This window comes from Engystomops pustulosus, chromosome 6 (genome assembly GCF_040894005.1).
Source record: "Engystomops pustulosus chromosome 6, aEngPut4.maternal, whole genome shotgun sequence".
NCBI lineage: Eukaryota > Metazoa > Chordata > Amphibia > Anura > Leptodactylidae > Engystomops > Engystomops pustulosus.
This window is the reverse complement of record NC_092416.1, coordinates 109,105,254-109,128,737: the sequence shown is the minus strand read 5'-3', so window position 1 is coordinate 109,128,737 and position 23,484 is coordinate 109,105,254. Positions and strand designations below refer to the sequence as shown.

The window sequence follows — 23,484 nt, the reverse complement described above, 5'->3', positions numbered from 1 at the left end:
TCCTCCCCAGTCGGCAGTTTGTTTACCATTTAATCCCACATGGGCTTATACACACTAGCACAATCCAAAGGAATAGTGCAGCAGCACACTACCCAGGGCCCGAAATTCTCATACACCTACAGTGGGGAGCCTTATTTTCTACTTTATTATTACTTTCCAGCTCCTCATTTCCCAATTATTATCAGCTCATGTATTTATATGTTATCAACTCCTGGATACCATCTCACATGTTTATCGATGCCTTATACTCGCGACGATACCTACCGCGACTTATGTACCAATATGACCCAGCAATGACTATACTTTCTATTGTCTTATGAAATTTATTATATACATATTATTGAAAACGAAGTAGATGGGATACATAATTCGGTCCATGTGTAATATAAACCTCCACAGATTGACAACATCTGAGATTGTTGTAATCTTTGTATTTTTTACCACATATCCTATTTGTCTCATTTGGTATACTATATTCTAACAACTTTGCTATATATTCCTATTTCAATGTCTGATGAAGGCATAACTGCCAAAACATCAATTTTACTGTAATTCTCAAAATAAAGAATATTGCTCGGACCTATGCTCAGACTTTATTTATTAGTAACAAAATTTCCAGCATTGCCTGGCAGGGAAAGATTTAAAAGTTATTAATTTCGAGATGGTCACTTTATTATTGCACCAAAAGGTTTTTTTCAACTGGATAATAAGGTACAAAACCTATGATTTGTAAAGCGCTACAGAATATGATGGCGCTATATAAAAAAAAAAAGATTATTTTTACAGGCTCTCTTTATTAATAACACTATATTCACTGACAGCAAAAGATTCAAAAAGATAAGAAAGTAACATACAAAATTGATTGGACAGTTGCCAAGCTTTTCATAATACCATGACTTCTAAATCTTAAATACACTTTAATATTAACAGGATGGATGAGGGTAACAGTCATTTCAAAAAACTTTTGTTATGTTGTAGGGCAGGTAATTTTAAGCCCTTTTGCAATTGGATTAGTTACCCGGATATTGCTACTTCCTCTTGTATTCTGCAGCCATCCCCCTGTTGTTAGTCACTCCTCCGATAGCTGTTGCAAGGCACATTCGGTCTTCACTGAAGCGCTGACAACAAGGCAGAGACACCTTTCTCTTTGCAATTAGTTGCTTACCTTATGGTTCACTGCTCCAGCAGTCATGTGCTGACAGAAACAGTAGCTAATGTAGTGACCAAACACCTACTCTCATATCTCTCCCTCAGCTTTCCTACACTTGTGTCTGTGTGGATTATTTGTTTAGATGCAGAGTCACATCACAATCGCCCTCCCCCATCACCTCACACTCCACAGGATGAAATGGCAGGAGACACTCTCCAATTCTTCATGCTGTCCCATCATGTGCTGCGCTAAAGGGATAGATAGAAATACTGAAAATTGTGGTTATAAATAGATCAACTATTGTGGCCGGGTTAACAATGGTGCAATATCCACTACTCCCATCCACCAGCCAGGATCCGTCATGCCCTGTGCATAGTTTTTAACATCTTTTCTTTGCCCTATTTTACTCCCCTTTTTTGTACCTACCTATACTTTTCTCAATACAAGAGAAGGGCATTGTTAAAATTGTAAATCATAAATGTAACTGAAGTGACATGGTATGTTTTATCTGAAATTTGAATAAAAATTGGACTTTTAGCACTCTACAGCCATCTGGTGGTGGTGTTTGGTAGGTGCGGTCGGGAGGACAAAATGTGTTATAGAGTCTTTCTGTATTGTCTGACATATATGTGTCTGTGAGAGGATATTCTTTTGGTGAAAATAAATATAGATAGGAAATACATAGATAGATATGAGATAGATGATATATAGATATGAGATAGATTGATATGAGATAGAGATGTTAGATAGATAGATAGGACAAGATAGATGAATAGGAAAAAGATAGATATGAAATAGATAATAGATAGATAGCTCTGGTGTCATTGGTCAGCAGCATGCGCTTGTGATGAGGTGACAGGAGGCAGGTCCCGCCCCTCCATCTTGCTGATTGTGGTTTTTTTGAGAGCTGGAAACCGTGGTTGCTATGGGCCAAAAAAGGTACTAAATTTGGACCGAGAGGAATGATTCCCAGGACACCTGGAGCAGAATTATGTTTTTTTAGATTTTTTTTCTTAGAATGAGGGTTACACTTTAAGTATAAACTGTAATGTACTTTTTGTTTTTTGCTGCAGCAGTTACCTTGTGCTGTATTTAGGCTGTGATAATATTTACACCGTGAAACACAGAAACAGCGTGTAAAAGGAAATGTTTGGATTTAATACAAATTTTATACAAAGAAAATGTGAAAAAATACTTTCATATGCTAAAAGCAATTATGTTTCACAAGGGAATTCTGGACAGTCCGACACTTCAAACCATTCGCCACAGATATTGTCTTCAACCGGGATTGGTGAAATCTGGTCACAATTTTGGATTTGTTATTCGTTATTGGACACATTGTGCCCATTACAAACAATGGTGAAATTCAACAATGTAATAATGTACAATTGTGATTGGCACTGGCATGAAAATTTATAGAGGGATCTCATATACAGACATCAGCATTGATTTTACATAAGATACAAAGTGAATCTCTTGCATCATTCCAACAGACTGAAGGTGTTGCCATTTCTTGTAATGTTGTCCACAGATAGACATGGCTCCTCATGTTCATTTCCGGCTTTTATGATTGTTTTCATAGGACGTTCCAACATGGTAAACCTTTGTTTGAATTCCACAGCTTTTTGCAAAGAACTTATTATTGCATGTAGAACAACTAGAATCATATAACATGTCTTTGTATAATTATTATATTGATACAAGCAACACCTTTTCGTTCCATAAGTTTGGTGGATTTCAGCAGTGCCTAATATAATTGAAGTCTTAACGTTCCTGCTCCATTTAAACGTTCATAAGTTAAAGTGAATAAAAAATAAAAAGATGGTTTTACTCTTAATCACATCCGCAGATTGTATATTATTTACATACAGGATGAGTTGCTGGGTCTCGATGCTTACAATGTAGTGTTTCCTTAATTTTTTTGCCTTGTTAAAGATTGTTGCAGGTTACACTCTTCTCACCTGGACTGGCATGGTAGTCTGCACATACTGAATTCCAGCTCTCACTGCCACCGCTCCAGCATTGGGGCTCACAACCACAGGGATAGTCTGTAGATTCAGAAGGTTACAATCAACTGCAGCAATCAACAATTTGTATTACAACATTTTTTTGGAAGAGAACCTATCATGAGGAAGGTCATGATTGTCACATGATGACAATAGCCTCTAGCATGTGGATTTCAATTATGACCTTGTCTCTGAATAATTCCAGTGATTTTTAATGATTTTTTAATCATTACCTAGTTTACTGTTATTCTACGGGTTGTTACAGATGCGGTGATACTATATATGTGGGGCTTGTATTATGATTTAGACTTTGTATATGCGTTATATGTCTCTTTATATGTTATGGGGATTATAGGCATTTTTATTGATTACTTTATTTTTTATTGAATAACTTTTTTTTATTATTTCCACCATGGGACATGAACAAGCAATCATCTGATTGCTTGTTCATAATAATACTCTGCAATACTAATGTATTGCAGGGTTATTAGCAGTGTCAGCCTATGCACATGAATAGGCTGACACTGTGTCTTTAAGATGACGTCATAGATGCCATCTTACTGGCAGTGCCTGCAGGCAGCTCTGGGGTCCAGATTGGACCCCAGAGTTGCCATAGCAATGATCGGTGCCCCCTGAAAACGTTGTGGGGTGGGCGCACTCCGACTGCGGGTGTTCCACTGGGGTTTGTGCTATTAAGTTATAGCCGGCACCCCGTGTGTCCCGATGCCGGTTCGGCTCAGATCTTGAGCTGAACCGGCATCAGCTCAGCGTCCGATATATCGGGCGCTGAGCGCTAAGTCACTGCACTCAGCGTCCGATATATCGGATGTTGAGCGCCAACAGGTTAAGGAAACTTAAAAAGCACTGGAATTAATCAGATGCACGACCAAGGCATCTTTTAAATCAACATGCCAGAGTCTATTGGAAGCGGTCACTATATAAAAATGACCTTCTGGGTGACAGGTTCACAAAAAAAAAGCATCACATAATGCATGTAATAACATGTTTACCATGACCAATTCTGTAAACAAAGTCAATACGGAAACCATAAATATAAATATATTCATAATATGAATAAACAGCAGAGTAACATGCAATCTGTGAATAGGAATCCTGAACTTTTCCCACAATGGTGAAAAAGAATACAAATAAAAAACTATTAAACAGTGCTATTTCTATATCAAAGGATTGTTGCCTCACTAGTTTGACATTAATCCTACATCATGTCATTAGGCTAACTGTAGGTCATGCTTGATGTTATGGGGAATGCCCTAAAGAGCCATCATCGTCCTTGTCCCACCCTGGAAAACTTATTTGCATATTTCTCTCATTCCCCTTTATGCATTGTTCCATTGTGTCTCATATTATGGTTAACCCTGATAAATATGTGTGCCTCTCAGGCACTCAGCCCATTATCAACCTACTCTTCCTCACAATCCCATGTATGTTGGGAAAAGTTCAGAAGTACTGTGTTAGAAGATTTGTTATTATTCTTGGTAATGTTGTCAACCCCTTAGCGCTCTGTGCCGTAGCTGTACTGTGTAGCTTCCCACTATTGGCGCTCAGCGCAGTACAGCTACTGCGCAGAGACGATGCCGATTCAGCGCTGCATAGCAGCCGAACCGGCATCGTTAGCCGCGGGATTTCAACGGTAATCTACCGTTGACATCCCCGGCTAAAACCCGCGGTCGGAGTGGGCTCCGATCGCGGGCGTTTAACCTGTTAAATGCCGGGGTCAACGCGACCGCGGCATTTAACATGCCTTCCGGGGGTCTTTACCCCACGATCGCCCCCCCCTCGCGCCGTTTTCAGGGGGGCTGATCGTTGCTATGGCACCTCTGGGGTCCGATCGGGACCCCAGAGAAGCCCGAAGGCAGTGCCTTTAAGATGGCGTCTGTGACGTCATCTTAAAGGCAAAGTGTCAGCCTACGCATCTGCATAGGCTGGCACTGCTAATACCCTGCAATACATCAGTATTGCAGAGTATTATCATGAACAAGCAATCAAATGATTGCTTGTTCATATCCCATGGTGGATCAAGTAAAAAATGTAAAAAAAAAAGTTTTTCAATAAAAAATAACCTTTATAAATCACTAAAAATGCCCATAAGCCCCAAAACATATAAAGAGACATATAACGCTCAAAAGAGTCTAAATCATAACACAAACCCCACATATATAGTATCACCGCGTCCGTAACAATCCATAGAATAAAACTAAATAACTATTGAGCCCATATGATGAATGCCGTAAAAAAAAAACGTTAAAAACCCGCCCAAAATTATGATTTTTACCTATTATGTCCCACTAAAAATGCAATAAAAAGTGAGCAACAAAACATATGTACTCCAGAATGATACTGTTGCAAAGAACAACATGTCCCGCAAAAAACAAGCCATCAACCAGCTCTGTAGCCAAAAACGTAACAATGTTATGCCACTTGGAAGACGGCGATGCAAAAATGATAGATTTTTCCCCACATTAGGGTTTTATTTGGCAAATTTAGTAAAACATAAGAAAAAATATTCATGTCTGGAATCCCCGTAATCGTATCGACCCATAGAATAAAGATAACAGGATTATTAGGATATACGGTGAACACGAAAAAAAAAAAAAAAGTAAAAAATCCAGTACAGAATTGATGTTTTTCTACTCATGACCTCAAAAAAAGTTCCTAAATTTTCAACAATAGGTGATACCAACCCCAAAATGGTAACACTGGAAAAAGCATCTCATCGCAAAAAAAATGCCGTCACAAGGCCCAAATAACGGAAAAGAGAAAATTTTATAGCCTTCAAAAGGGGGCAACGAGAAAACTAAAATCCTGGCAGCTGCAGGGTGCTCCTTCCCTTCTGCGCCTCGCTGTGCCCCCATAACACAAGTAATGTCCACATGTGGGGGGTCGCAGCACTCAGGAGAAATTGTAGAACAAATGTTATGGTGGGTTTTCTCTTTTTATCTTTTGGAAATGTGTAAATTTTAGGCCTAAATGAACGTATAACCGACAAAATTTGACCATTCTAAATTTCACCGCCATTTTGATTCAATTACTATGAAGATCTCAAGGGGTTAACAATCTTTGTAAATGCTGTTTCTGATAGTTTGTGGGGTGCAGATTCGAAAATGGGTTGGTTATATAGGGGGTTTTTGATGCTAAATATGTAAAATTTAATTTCAAACAGTATTTATCCCCAAAATAGTCAATTCTGAAAATACGGAAAATCGCTATTCGATTTGTAGGCCGCGTGACGTCAAAATAAATTATCCAAACATTTCAAAAGTTATGAAAATGTAAAGTAGACAAATGGGAAATGTTATTCGGCAAGTTATTTAGGTGGTAAATCGATCTGCCTGAAAACGCGGTGATTTTGAATTTCGAAAATGGCGAATTTTTCTAAAAATTCATAATTTTTTTCCTTTTTTTGTAAATAAACGCAAAACTTATCAGCCAAAATTTACTACTAAAATGAATTACAACATGTGGGGAAAAAACAATCTCAGAATCGCTTTGAGAAGTAAAAGTGTTCAAAAGTTATAACCATATAAAGAGACGCAGGTCAGAATCCAAAAAATGGGACTGAGCCTTAAGCTGTAAAATGGCTGCGTCCTTAAGGGGTTAAATACTTTTGTGTAAAAACTACAAAAGTGCTTAAGGAAGTCATACCTTTATTGGCTGACCAGAAAAATTATATTTGTTGCAAGCTTTCAGGGCACACAGGTCCCTTTATCAGACATGGATACAAATTAAGCACCGAGAGAAAAACACAATATTTGAGAGATGTTACACTACATAATTATTACATATGACAAAACATAATTCCGATAAGCCAGAGCAATAAAACTGGATTTTATGTTACACAAGGAAGGGCCATGGAGGGGGTGGTGTGGCCTAGGATGACAGGGGTCTGGAGACTGACTACCCCCATGTCCATTCATTCAGTAACAAACTCCAGTTTCATTGCCCCGGCTTATCTTAATTATGTCTCACCGGCAGAAACCTTGCTGCTTGCTGACTGGAGTGGACTTAGTTGCAGGATGAGTGCCTGCTGGGTCTCACTGAACAGTGCTCTGACAGCTCTCCGCCCTCCAACCAGAGTGATTTTAGCTGCCACCACTTGTCATATATAGGCTGATGAGGAGGCCCCTAGGATACACTATGCACCAATATAATATTACAGTTCCAAATTAAGCAATCAATGTAGGTAACGTCTCGTCAAAGTTTAAGGAGTTCATTAGAACACAATAATCTTTACTTATATAGTGCCATAAAATTCTGTAGGGCTTTACAGATTCTGGGGAACATACAATAAAAAAAAGACATTACAGAGTAACCATCTGAAAGAATTGGAGTGAGGGCCCTGCTCGCAAGAGCATACAGTCTATAAGGATGAGGGCGTGACAAAAGAGGTATAAGAGCTTGCATAATGGTCCAGCCATTTTTATAAGAGGATGCAGTATAAAATAATTTAATACATAAAAAATGCTGCTGCTTGAACTAGCCATCAGTCGCCACCTTAAATGCATTGTTTAAAGTCAGTGAGATTGCAGAGAAGCATTTTCCGGATAACAGGAGAAGTACCTAGAATTGATTAATAAAGAGTTAAAGTTGCATGCAGTTAGCGAGTGTGATAGGCCTGCCTAAATAAATGAGTTTTAAGAGAACGTTTGAAGCATTGCAGGCTGGATATTAGTCTGATAGATCGAGGTAGGGCATTTCTAGAGAATTGGTGCAGCTATGTAAAAGTCCTGGAGACGTACATGGGAAGTTCGAATTAAGGAAGAGAATAACCTATGACCACTAGCAGATCGAAAAACACGGGTTGGATGATACACTGAGATGAGAGGTAGGGGGGGGTGCAGCTTTATGAAGAGCTTTGTAGGTGAGGGTTATTAACTTAAACTAAATTCGGAAGGCGACGGGCAACCAGTGCAGTGACTGGTGAGTGGAGGCATCTGTGTAGCATTTGGTCTGAAAGACAAGCCTAAAACTTAGCTTTTAATCAGATCATCACGTAAAACCATATATACAAAGTGAAAAAATGGAAAGAATTCAATGGAGTGAATTACCTAGTAGAAGGGTACAATCTAGGATTATTCATAAAGCATGGGCATCTGGTGGGACAACATGCCACCATGAAATTGCATAGTCATCTCCTACCGTGATTTAGACGTCACATAAATATTCAGCAGGGTGTGAAGGGCATCCGGAACTGTGCGGTCCCCTATGACAATCCCCTTAACTCCCGCCCTTACAAGGGCAGTCCACAGCTGTCCTTATCTCAAATAAGCATGCCCCCTGGTAGAATGCAATAACGACGTCCTTACTGCTGGCTTGGCGTGATTCAGCATCTAATGGAATGCGGACAACAAGAGAGTAGAGCAGCACTGTGAAAATGTAACACTCTCTAACGAACATACAATTTCTAGATACCAATGTGTACATTGAGGGAAACAGACTCCTAACGGATTTATTTGTTAAGAGCACTGATCGCAACAATTTGTTGAGATACGACAGTGCTCATCCTAAACGAATTGTGGACTCTCTTCCTTATAGTCAGATGATTAGGGTCTGCAGAATTGTTGTCTGACAAATTCCTTGCCAGTAGTTACCCTGCACAGTTGGTCCGTAGACATAGGACGAAAGCCCTAAATGTGGAGAAGTCTTCCCTACTAACCCCTAGGTCTAAGGAACATACACAATCTGACAGAATCCCTTTTGTGTCTACCTATGGCCCACACAGTCAGTCTGTCTCTAAGCTGATTTACAGACATTGGTCTACTTTATCTCGGTATCATCATGATATTAAGGAGTTTCAGGTTCCCCCTCTCTTTTCTTATAGGAGACCAAAAAACTTGAGGGACAAATTGGTCAAGGGTGCTATTGGTCCTAGTGATAGGAAACCAAATCTGGCAACCAGTTTGAAACCTGGTTGTTATCCCTGCATGAACTGTGAAAACTGCAGTTACATGATGAATTTACGGACCGTAAATATGATATCAGACGCCACTTGACCTGCAGAACTGACCACATAGTTTATATCTTGACTGCACAATCATAGGTCATCCATCAGGAAGTCTAAACTAGATCTATCTGTTCCCCGACATTTTGTAGAATATGGCCACTCAATACATCAGTTAAAATTTTGCATTATTGATCATGTACCACCCCTTAGGCGTGGAGGGGATAGACAATTAGTTTAAAAAAAAATGGGAAACCAAATGGATTCATAGACTCAAGTCCATACACCCTGGTGGGTTGAATGTTGAGTTTAATTTGAACACTGTGATTTAGTGTTTTCATCTAGTGACCCTTTCCAATGATATTGATTATTCATACCACGATGTAAGAAAGTCGAATTATTTATTCTGTATATTAATTTTATTCTCTTTGTATTCACAGATCACATTACACATAGTGCTTATGACAGTCAACCCCAAGCGCTTATCAACAACCTTTTCCCTTGGAATATGGTTCACGCCAGTATTCTCTCTTTTATATTTACCTTTCACAACCCACAAGATTGCCACTTTATATGTATATGTGTATATATATACATATATATACACACACACACACACACACTGGAAGAATTTGATTAAGAAGCACAACGGAGCACACGGATGTTCCTGATGGACACAGCGACACATGCAGAAGTTCACCGCGACTGGGTGAATCCTGACTATCCTGCCTCCAATCAAGAGGTTTTTACCGATTGCTGTATAACCTTCTCAGTTTGGACAACCTTACTTCCACATCCATCTTTCTATGGGCAACATGTACGCGTGCCCACACCTGAGATGGCTGCCGCTGTGCTCGGGTGAAATCTTGCGAGGGTTGAGGCAACTCCGAGGCAGTGACGATACTGCATGACGTGGTAGACCGTGGCAACGCTGGACACAGCTACGCAACGCGATCACATCGTCCCAGTGAGTCCGCTTGGGTTGCTGTTCCCACCATAGCAGAGGTATGCCTATAATCAGTTAAGTGGTGCATTTAGACATACTCTAGCCTTGCTATATTTTATGATTTGTGGAGAAGGCATCCTGCTCTAACTGGGTTGCTTAGCAACAACATTAACATGCGCTGTGGGTTTGTTGACAAACATTGGTGTGACGGCGCCCTGGGTTGATTGACAGGTACTATGACACTTTTTTGTATCAACACAGCACCTGATGTATTAACATAGGTTTTAAGATTGTTATATATGGTTTTAAATCGCACATGATTCTTTCCACAGATTCTCCTTTTGATGATGTCACATCCTGCGGGGGATATAAACCCGCCTTGAATGTTCACACACTATACTTGAAAATGGCTACATTGAGATAGATGAAACATTGTACTCTTCCCACTGGTGAAATAAAACACTAGTTTTCACGGAGTGCTGCTTCCTTGTCTTGGATTTTGGATAATGGCATGCGGATATAGAGGAAGCTGTCAGCTGAAGTCGTGGATAAATAAAACCCTGCTCGTTTCCAGTCCTGGTGGTGGACTTGGAGACCCGATGTGCAGGCTGGCTGGCAATTCGCACCAGAAAGAAGGCACTTCCACCTCTTTAAATCTAAGACCCCGCCTTCTGTAGTCTGTCATTGGGCACACCTTCCCTAGAGAAAGATCCTATTGGCCTGAGGCGGTCCGCTCTACACGATGCATCGGACCGCGGTGTAAACAACCAGGATCGATCCAGGGGAGGAGTGCGCATGCGCGGATACAGCGAAGAAGATCGCGTGAACGCGTCTCCATAGAGACGCTTGTGTGCCCAACCCCCTATGGGCCCTTCTACTACTAAGGGATATTGCAGTGTACTCTGGCAGGTAAAAGGCAGGCTCAAGGCTTTGAACAGCCATGACTAAGCTATGTATAGTTCCCTAATGTTAGATCAGAGTCTATAAAGAGGGGCGATCAATGTAATAAATCACATACGCTGCAGTGCACACGTGGGTAGAAAAATAAGACATCTTATCGTCACATAATGTTGTAACACATGATGTTGTGAAATATTGTAAAAAGCCAAGTTGTAGCACACTGCAGAGGACCCCATTGTTAGTAATGTGCGCATGAATTCAAAGTGGAGGATGTTAAAGATGCGTCCCTATAGAGGCGCCTATGGACCCACCACCTTCTGCGCAAACAAAATTAGAAACCACGGGTATATTATGGGGCTCGAATTATGGATTCTATAATAGAAATACTAATCAGTCGTGGTGACATATCCATACTTGCATTGCAGGAACCAATATAAAGGACATCTTATTAATTAATTGATCTGCACCCCATAAAGACATTTGGTGCGATCATAATACATGCATACCTACATTAACTCTACCCTGTAACCGTTGCTCAATAACTACAGTGTATATATATTAATTTTTGAATTAATTGAATTAATCCAAAACACCATTTGTCCACCCCAGGGTGTATGTCTGGGGGAAGAAGAGCCTGACAACCTCCCCATTAGAGAAAGGGTGTAAAAATAAGTTGGTCATTCAGGCCCATAGGCAAAATGAGGGCATGCTTATTTGAGATAAGGACAGCTGTGGACTGCCCTTGTAAGGGGCGGGAGTTAAGGGGATGGCATGTTGTCCCACCAGATGTCCACGCTTTATGAATAATCCTAGATTGTACACTTCCGCTAGGTAATTCACTCCATTTTTGCCTTTTTTTCACTTTGTATATATGGTTTTACGTGATGATCTGATTAAAAGCTAAGTTTTAGTCATTTATTCCTCTTTAACCCCTCTTTAAGTGCTGCTTAATTTGGATCATTGGGATCCTTTGTCATAAACATATGGGGTCTGCTTTTCTTGAGAAAGACAAGCCTGGCTGCTGCATTGAGAATGGATTGTAGAGGGGAGAGTTTAGTAAATGGAAGACCGATTAGTAGAGAGTTACAGTAGTCTAGAAAAGAGTGAATCAGCGCACCAAATTAGAGGTGTCGAGTGTAAGAAAAGGTCGGATTCTAGAAATATTTTTAAGGTGCATTCGTCAAGAGCGAGCAACAGATATATACAGTACAAAGGAGTGGTCAGAGTCTGGCCAGGCGCCTCGGGTTTATAATTACATCACAGACAGAAATGGAGAGATCAGGGTTAGGTCAGTTAGTAGACAGTGTAAAGACAAGAAGTTCCATTATAGAAGGATTAAAGTACACCTACCACTAGGATGAAAAGCTGTATGCAAATGAGCCTGAGGGGCTCCAGGATCCATTAACGCCTATGGAGCCTTGAGTGCCTCAGGCTCATTTGCATACAGTCTACATCCTAGTAGTAGATGCCCTTTGAGTTTCAAGAAGAGAGAGGTCATGACTTTAGACACGGCAGAGAAACATTCACTGGTTTTCTGCAGTAAGGCAGGGGTTATGTTATGTGCAGAAATATATATCATCATCAGCATAAAGAGGATACGGAAAACCAGATCTGCTGATGGTTTGTCCCATGGGGTGGGGAGGGGGGAGAGTATAGAGGGAAAAGAAAATATGACCTAGGACTGAGCCCTGAGGAACCCTGACAGTGAGAAAAAGAGAAGAGAAAGATCCAGAAAAGGAGTGCAATGTCCTTTAGGCCAATGGAGCAAAGCATCCTGAGGAGGAGCTGGTGGTCCACAGTATCAAACACTGCCAAAAGATCCAGTACAACGAGGAGAGAATAGTGCCCTTTGGATGTAGCAGTGAGAAGATTGTTGAGGACTTTAGAAAGAGCAGTTTTAGCTGAGAGATAGTGGTTTAGTTGGGAATAGACCAGGTGTTCCAGGAGTTTGGAAATGAAAGGGAGATTAGAGACTGGACAGTACTTAGCAGCACTGAATGGGTCCAGGGAAGCTTTCTTCAGTGATAGGGCAACAACAGCATGCTTAACCCCTTAACGACTTGGCCTTTTTTAGTTTTTTCACTTCCATTTTTCACTCACCAACTTCAAAAATCTATAACTTATTTATTTTTCCACATAAAGAGCTCTGTTATGGCTTATTTTCTGCGTAACAAATTGCACTTCAAAGTGACGGTATTTAATATTCCATGGCGTGTACTGGGAAGCGGGAAAAAAATTCCAAATGCAGTGAAAATGGTGAAAAAACACATTCGCGACGTTTTCTTGTGGGCTTGGATTTTACAGCTTTCACTCTGCGTCCCAAATGACATGTCTACTTTATTCTTTGGGTCGGTACGATCACGTGGATGCCAAATTTGTATGGGTTTTATAATGTTTTCATGCATTTAAAAAAATTAAAACCTATTGTACAAAATATTTTTTTTTTATTTTGACATCTTCTGGCGCCAATAACTTTTTCATACTTTGGTGTACAGAGCCGTGGGTAGTGTCATTTTTTTGCAAATTTTGATGGCGTTTTCATTGCTATAATTTTTGGGACTGTGCGACCTTTTGATCACTTTTAATGAATTTTTTTATATTTTTCAAAATGGCAAAAAAAATGCCATTTTCGACTTTGGACGCTATTTTCCGTTACGGGGTTAAACGCAGTGAAAAAACGTTATTATATTTGGATAGATTAGGCATTTTCGGACGCAGCGATACCTAATGTGTTTATGATTTTTACTGTTTATTTATATTTATATCAGTTCTAGGGAAAGGTTTTTTTATTATAATTTTTTTTTTAAACTTTTTATTTTTACTTTTACTATTTTTCAGACTCCCTAGGGTACTCTAACCCTAGGTGGTCTGATTCATCCTATCATATACTGCCATACTGCAGTATGGCAGCATATGTGGATTTTACTACCCATGCATTACAATGTAATTGTACAATTACATGCACATGGGTTAAAACGAAGTAGCCTCAGGTATTCGGAACACCCGAGGCTACCATGGCGACGGATCGCCGCTCCCCGTGACGTCATCGGGGAACGGCGATCCACGACAAGATGGCGGCGCCATCTCTTTGAAGCCGCCGGCAGCATTGCCGATGGCAATCGAGGTGAAAACACCCGGTGTTACCGCAATATGCAGCAAAGACTTACCGGCTATGGAGAGGGCTCGGCCCGCAAGCCCTCTCCATGCACCGGGACCCGGCACGCGTCGGGAAGGGGTTAAAGGAGGAAGGATAGACACCAGAAGAGAGAGAGGTTGAAGATTTCAGTAAGATGAGAAGTACGAGATGTGAGGGGATGGAGTCACTGGTGCAAGGAGTGGGGCGATCTGAGGAGAGGAGCCTGGATACTTCTTCCTCTGTGACTGACTCAAAGGAAGAGAGTGAACAGGATGAAGTAGCAGAGGCAAGTGGATTAACGGAGTTGGTAGATATGATTTCCTGTTGAGTATAGCGCAGTCATGGCCAAAAGTTTTGAGAATGACACAAATATTATATTTTCACATGATCTGTTGCCCTCTGGTTTTTATGTGCGTTTGTTAGATGTTTTTATCACATACAGAAATACATGTGCAATCATATTATAAACAAAAGCTTTTATTGACAGTTAGAATGAGTTAATGCAGCAAGTCAATATTTGCAGTGTTGACCCTTCTTCTTCAGGTGCTCCATCATGCTGGAAAAGGCATTGTTGATAAGCAAACTGCTCTTGGTCGGTTGGGAGAAGTTGTTCTTGTTCTTCTGGTACCATTCTTTATTCAAGGATGTGTTTTTAGGCAAGACTGTGGGAGAGCCGATTCCCTTGGCTGAAAAGCAACCCCACACATGAATGGTTGCAGGATGCTTTAAAGTTGGCATGAGACAAGACTGGTGGTATCGCTCACCTTGACTTCTCTGAACAAGCTGTTTTCCAGATGATCCAAACAATCGGAAAATGAATTCATCAGAGAATTACCCCAGTCCTCAGCAGTCCACTCCCTGTACCTTTTACAGAATATCAGTCTGTCCCTGATGTTTTTTCTGGAGAGAAGTGGCTTCTTTGCTGTCCTCCTTGACACCAGGGCTTGCTCCAAGAGTCTCCGCCTAACAGTGCGTGCAGATGTACTCACACCTGCCTGCTGCCATTCCTGAGCAAGCTCTGCACTGCTGGTAAGCCAATCCCGAAGCTGAAACACTCTTAAGAGACGGTCCTGGCGCTTGCTGGTCCTTCTCGGGCGCCCTGGAGCCTTTTTGGCAACAATGGAACCTCTCTCCTTGAATTCCTTGATTATGCGATACATTGTTGACTGAGGTGCAATCTTTCTAGCTGCGATACTCTTCCCTGTTAGGTCAGTTTTGTGCAGTGCAATGATGACTGCACGTGTTTCATTAGAGATAACCATGCTTAACCCCTTAAGGACGGAGGGTTTTTCAGCTCATTTCTCGCTCTCCAACTTCAAAAATCCATAACTTTTTCATTTTATTATGTTTTATATCCGTTCTAGGGAAAGGGGGGTGATTTGAACTTTTAATATTTTATTAATTTTTTTATTTTTTAAACTTTTTTTTTTTTCACTATCTTTTAGACCATCTAGGGTACATTAACCCTAGATGGTCAGATCGCTGCTACCATATACTGCAATACTTCTGTATTGCAATATATGGCATTTTTGCAGCACATTCATTACAATGAGCCACTGGCTCGTCAAAAGAAGACACGAGGCTACCATGGCAACCGATCGCCGCCCCCCGATGACGTTCGGGGGCGTGGCGATCGAAAAAAAGATGGCGGTGCCCGCGCGCCGCCGTCTTTTAAATGCCGCCGGCGACTTTGCCGGCGGCAACGGGGGGGTTAATAGCCGCGATCGGTGCTAGCACCGACCGCGGTTATTAGCGGTGGGGGTTTTATGCATTATGCAAAAACCCCCACCTTTGTATGAAGAGGACTCAGCCCGTGAGCCCTCTTCATACATCCCTTATACCTCTGCGCCGTAGAGCTACGGCGCAGAGCGTTAAGGGGTTAACAGAAGAGAAACAATGATGCCAAGCACAGCCTCCTTTTAAAGTGTCCATTGGAGTGATTCTTACTTAATCATGACAGATTAATCTCCAGCCCTGACCTCAACACCCACACCTGTGCTAATGGAGCAATCACTGAAATGATGTTAACTTCTCATTTTAAGGCAGGTCTGCAATGAAGTTTAAATGTGTTTTGGGGGAAAAAGTTAATTTTCTAGGCAAAAATTGACTTTGCAATTCATTTCTGTTAAGCTGATCACTCTTTAGAACATTCTGGAGTATATGCAAATTGACAATATAAAACCTGATGCAGTAGACTTTGTATAAACATTTGTATAATTCTCAAAATTTTTGGCCAGGACTGTAAATTTTATCTTTAAAGTAGGTGGCCAGATCTTCAGCCCCAAGGTTTGTAACAGGTGGCCTAATCTTATTGTTAGTCTTAGGTGTTAGTAAGCAATGATGAGTGTCAAAAAGGCCTTTTAAGAATTTTAGAGAAAGGATATTAGATTAGTGTAGTAGACCTGTTTGGCGAGATGGAGGGAAGTATTCTAAGTTCTAAGCAAGAATTTGAAGTGCAGAAAGTCTTCAGATGTGCAGTTCCAGAAGTTCTGTAGCGTTCAGCCCTTTACACAAAAACCATAGATGTCCCCTGGAACAAGTTACAGCAATCAGAACATGGTGTTGGTCAAATATAAAGAAAAAAAGCAATGTCCTTGTTCTGACCACAGCAATGTCCTTGTTTCAGCACCCTCACCTTTGTAGGAGGTACCTCCACCGCTGCCCCCAAGCCACAATAAATTCATGGGTTGATTTAATCTGTCAGATCATGTGTGGAAGCTGTACAGCGCCCTAAGGAAAATGTAGATATAGTACAAAAGTGCTGGCCGTGTACATTGTACAGATGATGATGTACAACTCCTACATGCTGTTCCAATGTGCAGGTCATGCCGTATCATTTCTCCATTTTCAAGAGGCAGATAGAAGGAAACTAATATTTGGACAAGAAAGACAGGACCCCAGAACCTGTGGATTAGATGTCCCCCTATTTTGCCAGGACAGCATTTTTCCGGTGAGTTCCGCTGTTACTATAGGAAGGACTCAGAAAAGGGTCTTCTAAAAGAGGAGTTAGGATGGACACTACATACTACTAAGAGACCTGCAAGTACTCCAGAGTGACAACATTTTAGTTGTCCCCAGTATATTCCACCACATATTCCACCACAGCACATTCACAATTCACGTTCAATCTTTGTTGTGAATTCATTTTGGTAACTGTTACGTCAAATTGATCACTATACCCCTCGATTATTTCATTGCGGGATGTAGTTTGCAAACTAGGGTCACTTATTGGTTTTATGTTTTATATTTAGGTTTTTTATTTCCCCTCCAACTCCCTGGATTTGTTAGCACATCCTTTAGAATTCTCCAAGGTCTTTATTTATTATTACTATTTATTTATATTCCAAGTGCTTTATCCTTGCGGAGCCCTGTTGTATTTTCTAGCTAGCGTTTAGGATCACATATAGGGTTTTTCTCGCATCAGGAAACATGGCTTCCTAATCAGAGACCTGACATTTCACAGTGGCACAAACTGGGTGTCACATGACGAGCACCACATACAGGGCATTACATAACGGGAATCACATGATGGACACCACATACAGGGCATCACAAACTGGGCGTCACATAATGGGCACTGAACTTTCCAGAATTAATTGCAATTTCCATAATAGGCATCCATTGCACACCATATTTGGAAACCCCTTGTATGTTTATACGACTAGGGCTCTCCAAATGTATCCTGACACATGTGAAGGATTTCTGTCAAATTTGGCTTCTACGAGGCAAACATGGCTCTTTCCTTCTGCTGTGAGCCCATAGAACATTTATATTAAATTTTTTGGGCCTAATTGGATTATACACCTGTGGGGGCAAATACACATATTACACCTTGCTAAATTCTCTACGGGGTGTATATTCAAAAATTAGGGTCACTTTTTGGGTTGTTCTCTGTTTTACACCAATAGGGTTCTCCAAATGCATGTAAATTATTTCTGTCAAATTTGGCTTTTAATAGGCAAACATCCCTCTTTTCTTCTACTGTGCACCCATACAAAATTTTATATACACATGTGGGCTACTTCTACATTCGGAAAAAATAGTTCTGCACATTTTTGGGGGTTATTATGTATTTTATTCCTTGTGGCTATAAAAAAATTAGTGGTAAAAATGACCTTTATAGGAAAATTTTCACCTTTTCCTTTTTAGGCCGTAATTAAATCAAAACACCTGTAGGGGCAAATACACATATTTTCTAATGGGTGTGCTTTCCAAAATGGTGACACTTGTTGTGGTTCCCCTCTGTTTTGGTACCACTAGGGCTTTCCAAATCCATCTTGACACATGTAAAGGATTTCTGTCAAATCTGCCTTCTAAAAGGCCAACGCCCCTCTTTCCCTTCTGAGCCCCACTGCGTACCCATACAACATTTTATATGCACAAGTGGGGAAATTCTATTCTTAGGAGAAATAGTTCTACACATTTCTAGGGGTTGTCTCATCTTTTATCCCTTTTGGCTTACAAAAATTTGGTGTAAAAGTGATTTGAGAAAATTTTGGGACGCAACTACACAAATTACACCTTGCTAAACGCTTTCCAAAATGGAGTATCTTGTTGGGGCTTTCCTTTGTTTTGGTTCCCCTAGGGCTCTCTAAATGCATGCTGACACATGAAAACTTTTTCAGCCATATTTGTCCTCCAAAAATGAAACAACGCTCTTTCCCTTCCAAGTGCCCTCCTGTGCCTTTATGCAGGGTACGGAACTGCACTTAAGATTGTAAAATGCATTTTTCTTTTTAACCCATTGTGAAGGTGCACATTTTTGTGAATATATTGTAAAATAAATTGACATCTCTGTAATTTCCCTTTCAGTTATTTTTCATCTTCATGAAACGCTCATATGGTTAACAAACTTTCCAAAGGTTGGTTTTTATATTTTGAGAGGTGCCTTTTCTAAAACAGTGTCATTTGTGGGGGTTTTCTGTCACTTATAAAGTGGCCCTCCAAAAGTAGGTTTTGATGATTTCCGTGAAAAACAGAAAAATCGCACCTAAAGTTATAAGCCTCCTAAAAAAGGAAAGAAAGTTTAAAAAATAATGCCAAGTTAAAGCAGACATATGGAAAATGTTCAACTTTCCAAAAAGTAGAAAATTTTGAATTTGGAAAACATAGTTTCTATAAAAATTTTCACCAAACTTCAGTTTATTTCATAAATAAATACTTAACTATTGCTCAACTTTCTCAACCATCATGAAGTACAATGTGTCTCAAAATCAACTTTACATGTTAAAGTGTTCCAAAGTTATAACCACTTAAAGTGACACGTCAGATTTTTAAAATAGGGCCGTGTGTCAGGAAGGTGCAAAATGGCCAAGTCATTAAGGGGGTTAAAACAAAATGCAGATTAAATTTTGAATGGTCTAATTTTGTTGGTTACATGTTCATTTAGCCCCAAAATTTACCCATTCCCAAAATATAAAAAGAGAAGACCCATCATAAAACTTTTTATGCAATTTCTCTACGTAATGTTTGCAGACAACCAACATGTGGATGTTGCTTGTTGTAGGGGTGCACAGCGAGGCTGTGTTAGTTGGGCCATGTGTGGACAATTTTATTATGGGATGAGATGCATTTTCCAGTAATAGCATTTTGGGGTTGGTATCCCCTATTGTTGAAAACATTAACTTTTTCAGGCATGTAGTAGTAGAAAAGAATCAATTATGTAATTGATTTTAACTATTTTTTTTCACCATAAAGGCTAAAACCATCTTATTTTTATTCTATGGGTCAATACGATTATAGGGATACCATACTTAGATATGTTTTCTAACATTTTACTAAATTTATGAAAATAAAACCTAATATGAGGAAAAACCTATAGTTTTTGAATTGCTGTCTTCAAAGTGGCATAACACTTATTTTTTGACTACGTAGCTGATGGCTTGTTGGCCGCGAACCCGCACCGAAGCCCAGTGTGAGCCAGGTGGCGCATCACCGGAAGTGACCAAGCGTTACATGATCAGCCCTCACGTCAGTGCGAGAATACAGCCTCATTACACGGATAGTGTGCGGAACAGAGGGAGACAGTCATGCCGTGATCAGTTTCTAAACAACCATCCGACCCAGCCTTACAAGAATGATAGAGTGCTACTGCGCGCCATAAGAAAATTGCACATAATACTATAGATGTGTATCATGGGATCGCTCCTACCCCCATAGTAGACCACACATTCGATACTTAAATAAAATCAGGGACGAACATTACAACATGAGATACCCTTAAGATAAAAGTATGTGTATACACTCAAAATAACAAAAATTGGCTTTAGGCAAGAAGGCCAAGAGTAAGCTGAAACAAAATACTTTTATCAACAGATAATATAGACCCTTGAGAGAGATACCACAATTACTATAAAACCCCCGGATAAGGGTGGCAATGTAGTGAGAATAGTTTCAGGAGCTTACCTATTTGTATGGACCTACTAAAAGACAGACACATACATGGCCCTACATGCAAATCCAATTGACCCTCTTAAGAAATAACTTGACACTATTCTTAGAGATGCAAAAAGTCAAACTGATTACTGATGCAGAGTATAACTTTATTTTACCCAAATTTAAAGGTACTACACCATTAAAAAAAAGACCTATTGTTTCAGGGGTAGATAGCCAAGTTCAAAATGTAGGCTTGATACAGTCCTTAGAAGTTTTGTAACCTCTCTACCATCTTACAACCAGGATACACTGGATTTTCTTAGAAAACTAGAGGCCGTCACTGTTTGTGCTGGCTTTTACCTGGCCAGCATTGACATTGAGGACCTTTATTCTTCGATTCCCCATAAAGCAGGCCTGATGGAGGTATCCTATTTTCAATCAAGTAGAGGCATTAAATTCAGAGCCCAAAATGACTTTCTGCTCTGACTTGGGAAATTCTCATTGACCCACCATTCCTATTTAACCGGAAGTTCTACCACCAGTTTAAGGGGGCGGCAATGGGTTGGCCGTGTGACCCAACCTATGCCAATGCAGGGCTTGTGGGAAGAAATATGTTTCTACTGTGGTTCTAACCAACATAGCCAGATATATAGACAATATCTATGTCATTTAGAATGGGTGCAGATCTGAATTTGTCCAATTGGTAGAGGCATTGAATAGTAACACCATTGGACTTCGATTCACTTATGAGATACAGGAATCAGAACTTCCCTTCTGGGATGTATTTATTAAAAAAACCCTAATGGCCTGATTGAGACCACTGTGTACAGAAAGCCCACAGCCACTAATGCATTGCTAAACTGGGAGAGCAGTCATCCCCTCCCATTGCGCCATGGTATTCCTGTAGGACAGCATTTGAGTTTAAGACTAAACTGTTCGAGTGACGTTGAATTTAGAAGACGGGCTTCAGATTTATGCGTTTGATTTCGGGAAAAGGGTTTTCCCAATTCAGTGCTACGCAAAGCTTTTCAGAAGGCTATGAAAAGTGTTGGTTCTACCCTTCTTAACAGTACAACAAGAACTTCCCAATGATTACAACTCCTCTCAATTGACCTGGTTGATAACAAATTTCAGTGGTGACTTCACAAAGGTTAAACAGATCTTGAATAGATACTGGGGGATTTTGGGAATGGACCCTGATATAGGAGATGTGGTTGGATATATGCCCCTCATTACATTCAGAAGAAGACGCTCTTTAAACCCTTAAGGATCACACCCTTTTTCGTTTTTGCGTCTATTTTTTCAGTTCCTACTTTCAAAAATCTATAACTTTTTTATTTTTCCACGTAAACAGCTGCGTATGGGTTTGTTTTCTGCGTAGCAAATTGCACTTCATAGTGGTGGTATTTAATATTCCATACCGTATGCTGGGAAGTGGGAAAAAAATTCTGAATGCAGTGAAAATGGTGATAACCCACATTTACGCCATTTCTTGTGGGCTTGGATTTTACATCTTCCACATTGCCCCCGAATGACAGGTCTACTTCATTCATTGGGTCAGTACAATCACGGGGATACCAAGTTTGTATAGGTTTTATAATGTTTTCATAAATTTACAAAAAAAAATTCTTCATTTTGCTGTCTTCTTGTGCTAATAACCATTTCATACTTTGGTATACAGAGCTGCGACTTTTGATGGTGTTTTCAATGCTTCTATTTTTAGGACAGTATGCCCTTTTGATCACTTATTTAATTTTTAATATTTTTCAAAATGGCCATTTGTGACTTTGGGCGCTATTTACAGGGTTAAACGCAGTGAAAAAACATTATTATATTTTGATTGTTTAGGCATTTTCAGACGCGGCAATACCTAATGTGTTTATGATTTTTACTGTTTATTTATATTTATATTACTTCTGGGGAAAGGGGGGTGATTTGAATTTTTTGGTTATTTTAACCCCTTAAGGACGCAGGGGTTTTTCCGCTCATTTCTCGCTCTCCACCTTCAAAAATCAATAACTTTTTCATTTTTACGTGTACAGAACTGTGTGAGGGCTTATTTTGTGCGTAACAAATTTTACTTTCCCGTAATGTTATTTATTTTAACATGCCATGTACTGCGAAGCTGAAAAAAATTTACGAATGTGGAAAAATTGAAAAAAAACCACACATGCGTCACGTTCTTGTGGGCTCAGTTTTTACGACTTTGAATGTGCACTCAAAATAACACCTCAGCTTTATTCTTTGATTCGGTGCGATCGCGGTGATACCAAATTTATATATGTTTTATTGTGTTTTAATAGATTTTCAAAAAATAAACGAATGTGTACAAAAAAGAAAAACAAGATTTTTTGCCATCTTCTGAAGCTAATAACTTTTTCATACTTTGGCGCACGTAGCTGTGTGAGGTGTCATTTTTCCGAAATGAGCTGACGTTTGCATTGCTACAATTTTGAGGTCTGTGCGACATTTTGATAATTTTTTATTCAATTTTTTATGTGATGTAAAAAGGTGTAAAAGTCGCATTTCGGACATTTGGGCGCCATTTCCCGTCTCAGAGGCCACTGCCGGCTATAACCGTTTTTATATTTTGATAGATCGAGCATTTTGGGACGCGGCGATACCAGACAGAAACAAATCCATTAAATCTTTCTGCAGTCCCAGGCAACTTTAACAATTCATTGGCTGTTTGGTACTGCGGGAAAAGTGAGAAGGCGTGGACAGGGCTGCAGTATCTTTTTATCATTCTTTCTCTACAGAGAGACCCTGATGAGAAGCTACAACAAGAGTCTGAATTTGTACTCTTTCTTTCAACTGTATTGGTTGCCTCAGGCGGCCAATACGATTGAAAGATGTGGAAGAACAGGTAGCAATACGTTACTGCTTAAAATGCCATTTTGGCACTTTGCGGTAAATAAGCGGATTTTGGTTGTAGCTTGGGCACTCGGTCTCTAAAAGGTTCGCCATCACTGCCCTAGATGGTCAGATCGTTCCTACCATATACTGCAATAC

General features: G+C 40.1%; 1 protein-coding gene across 23 annotated transcripts in view; it reads right to left on the bottom strand.

The window, feature by feature from the left end:
- The window catches only part of ZMYND8 (zinc finger MYND-type containing 8), a 328,826-nt gene that overhangs the window by 28,908 nt on the left and 276,434 nt on the right, over positions 1-23,484 (bottom strand). For 21 of the 23 annotated variants that reach the window (XM_072110572.1, XM_072110565.1, XM_072110555.1 and 18 more), the window contains one exon: positions 2,288-3,198. The exons of 1 other annotated variant lie outside the window; for it this stretch is intronic. In XM_072110572.1, coding sequence (XP_071966673.1) covers positions 3,097-3,198 — 102 coding nt within the window. In that variant the 3' untranslated portion in view covers positions 2,288-3,096. Of the gene's footprint in view, positions 1-2,287; positions 3,199-7,143; positions 7,310-23,484 lie in introns of those variants that run through there. One more of the 23 variants, XR_011847695.1, reaches the window with a different exon arrangement.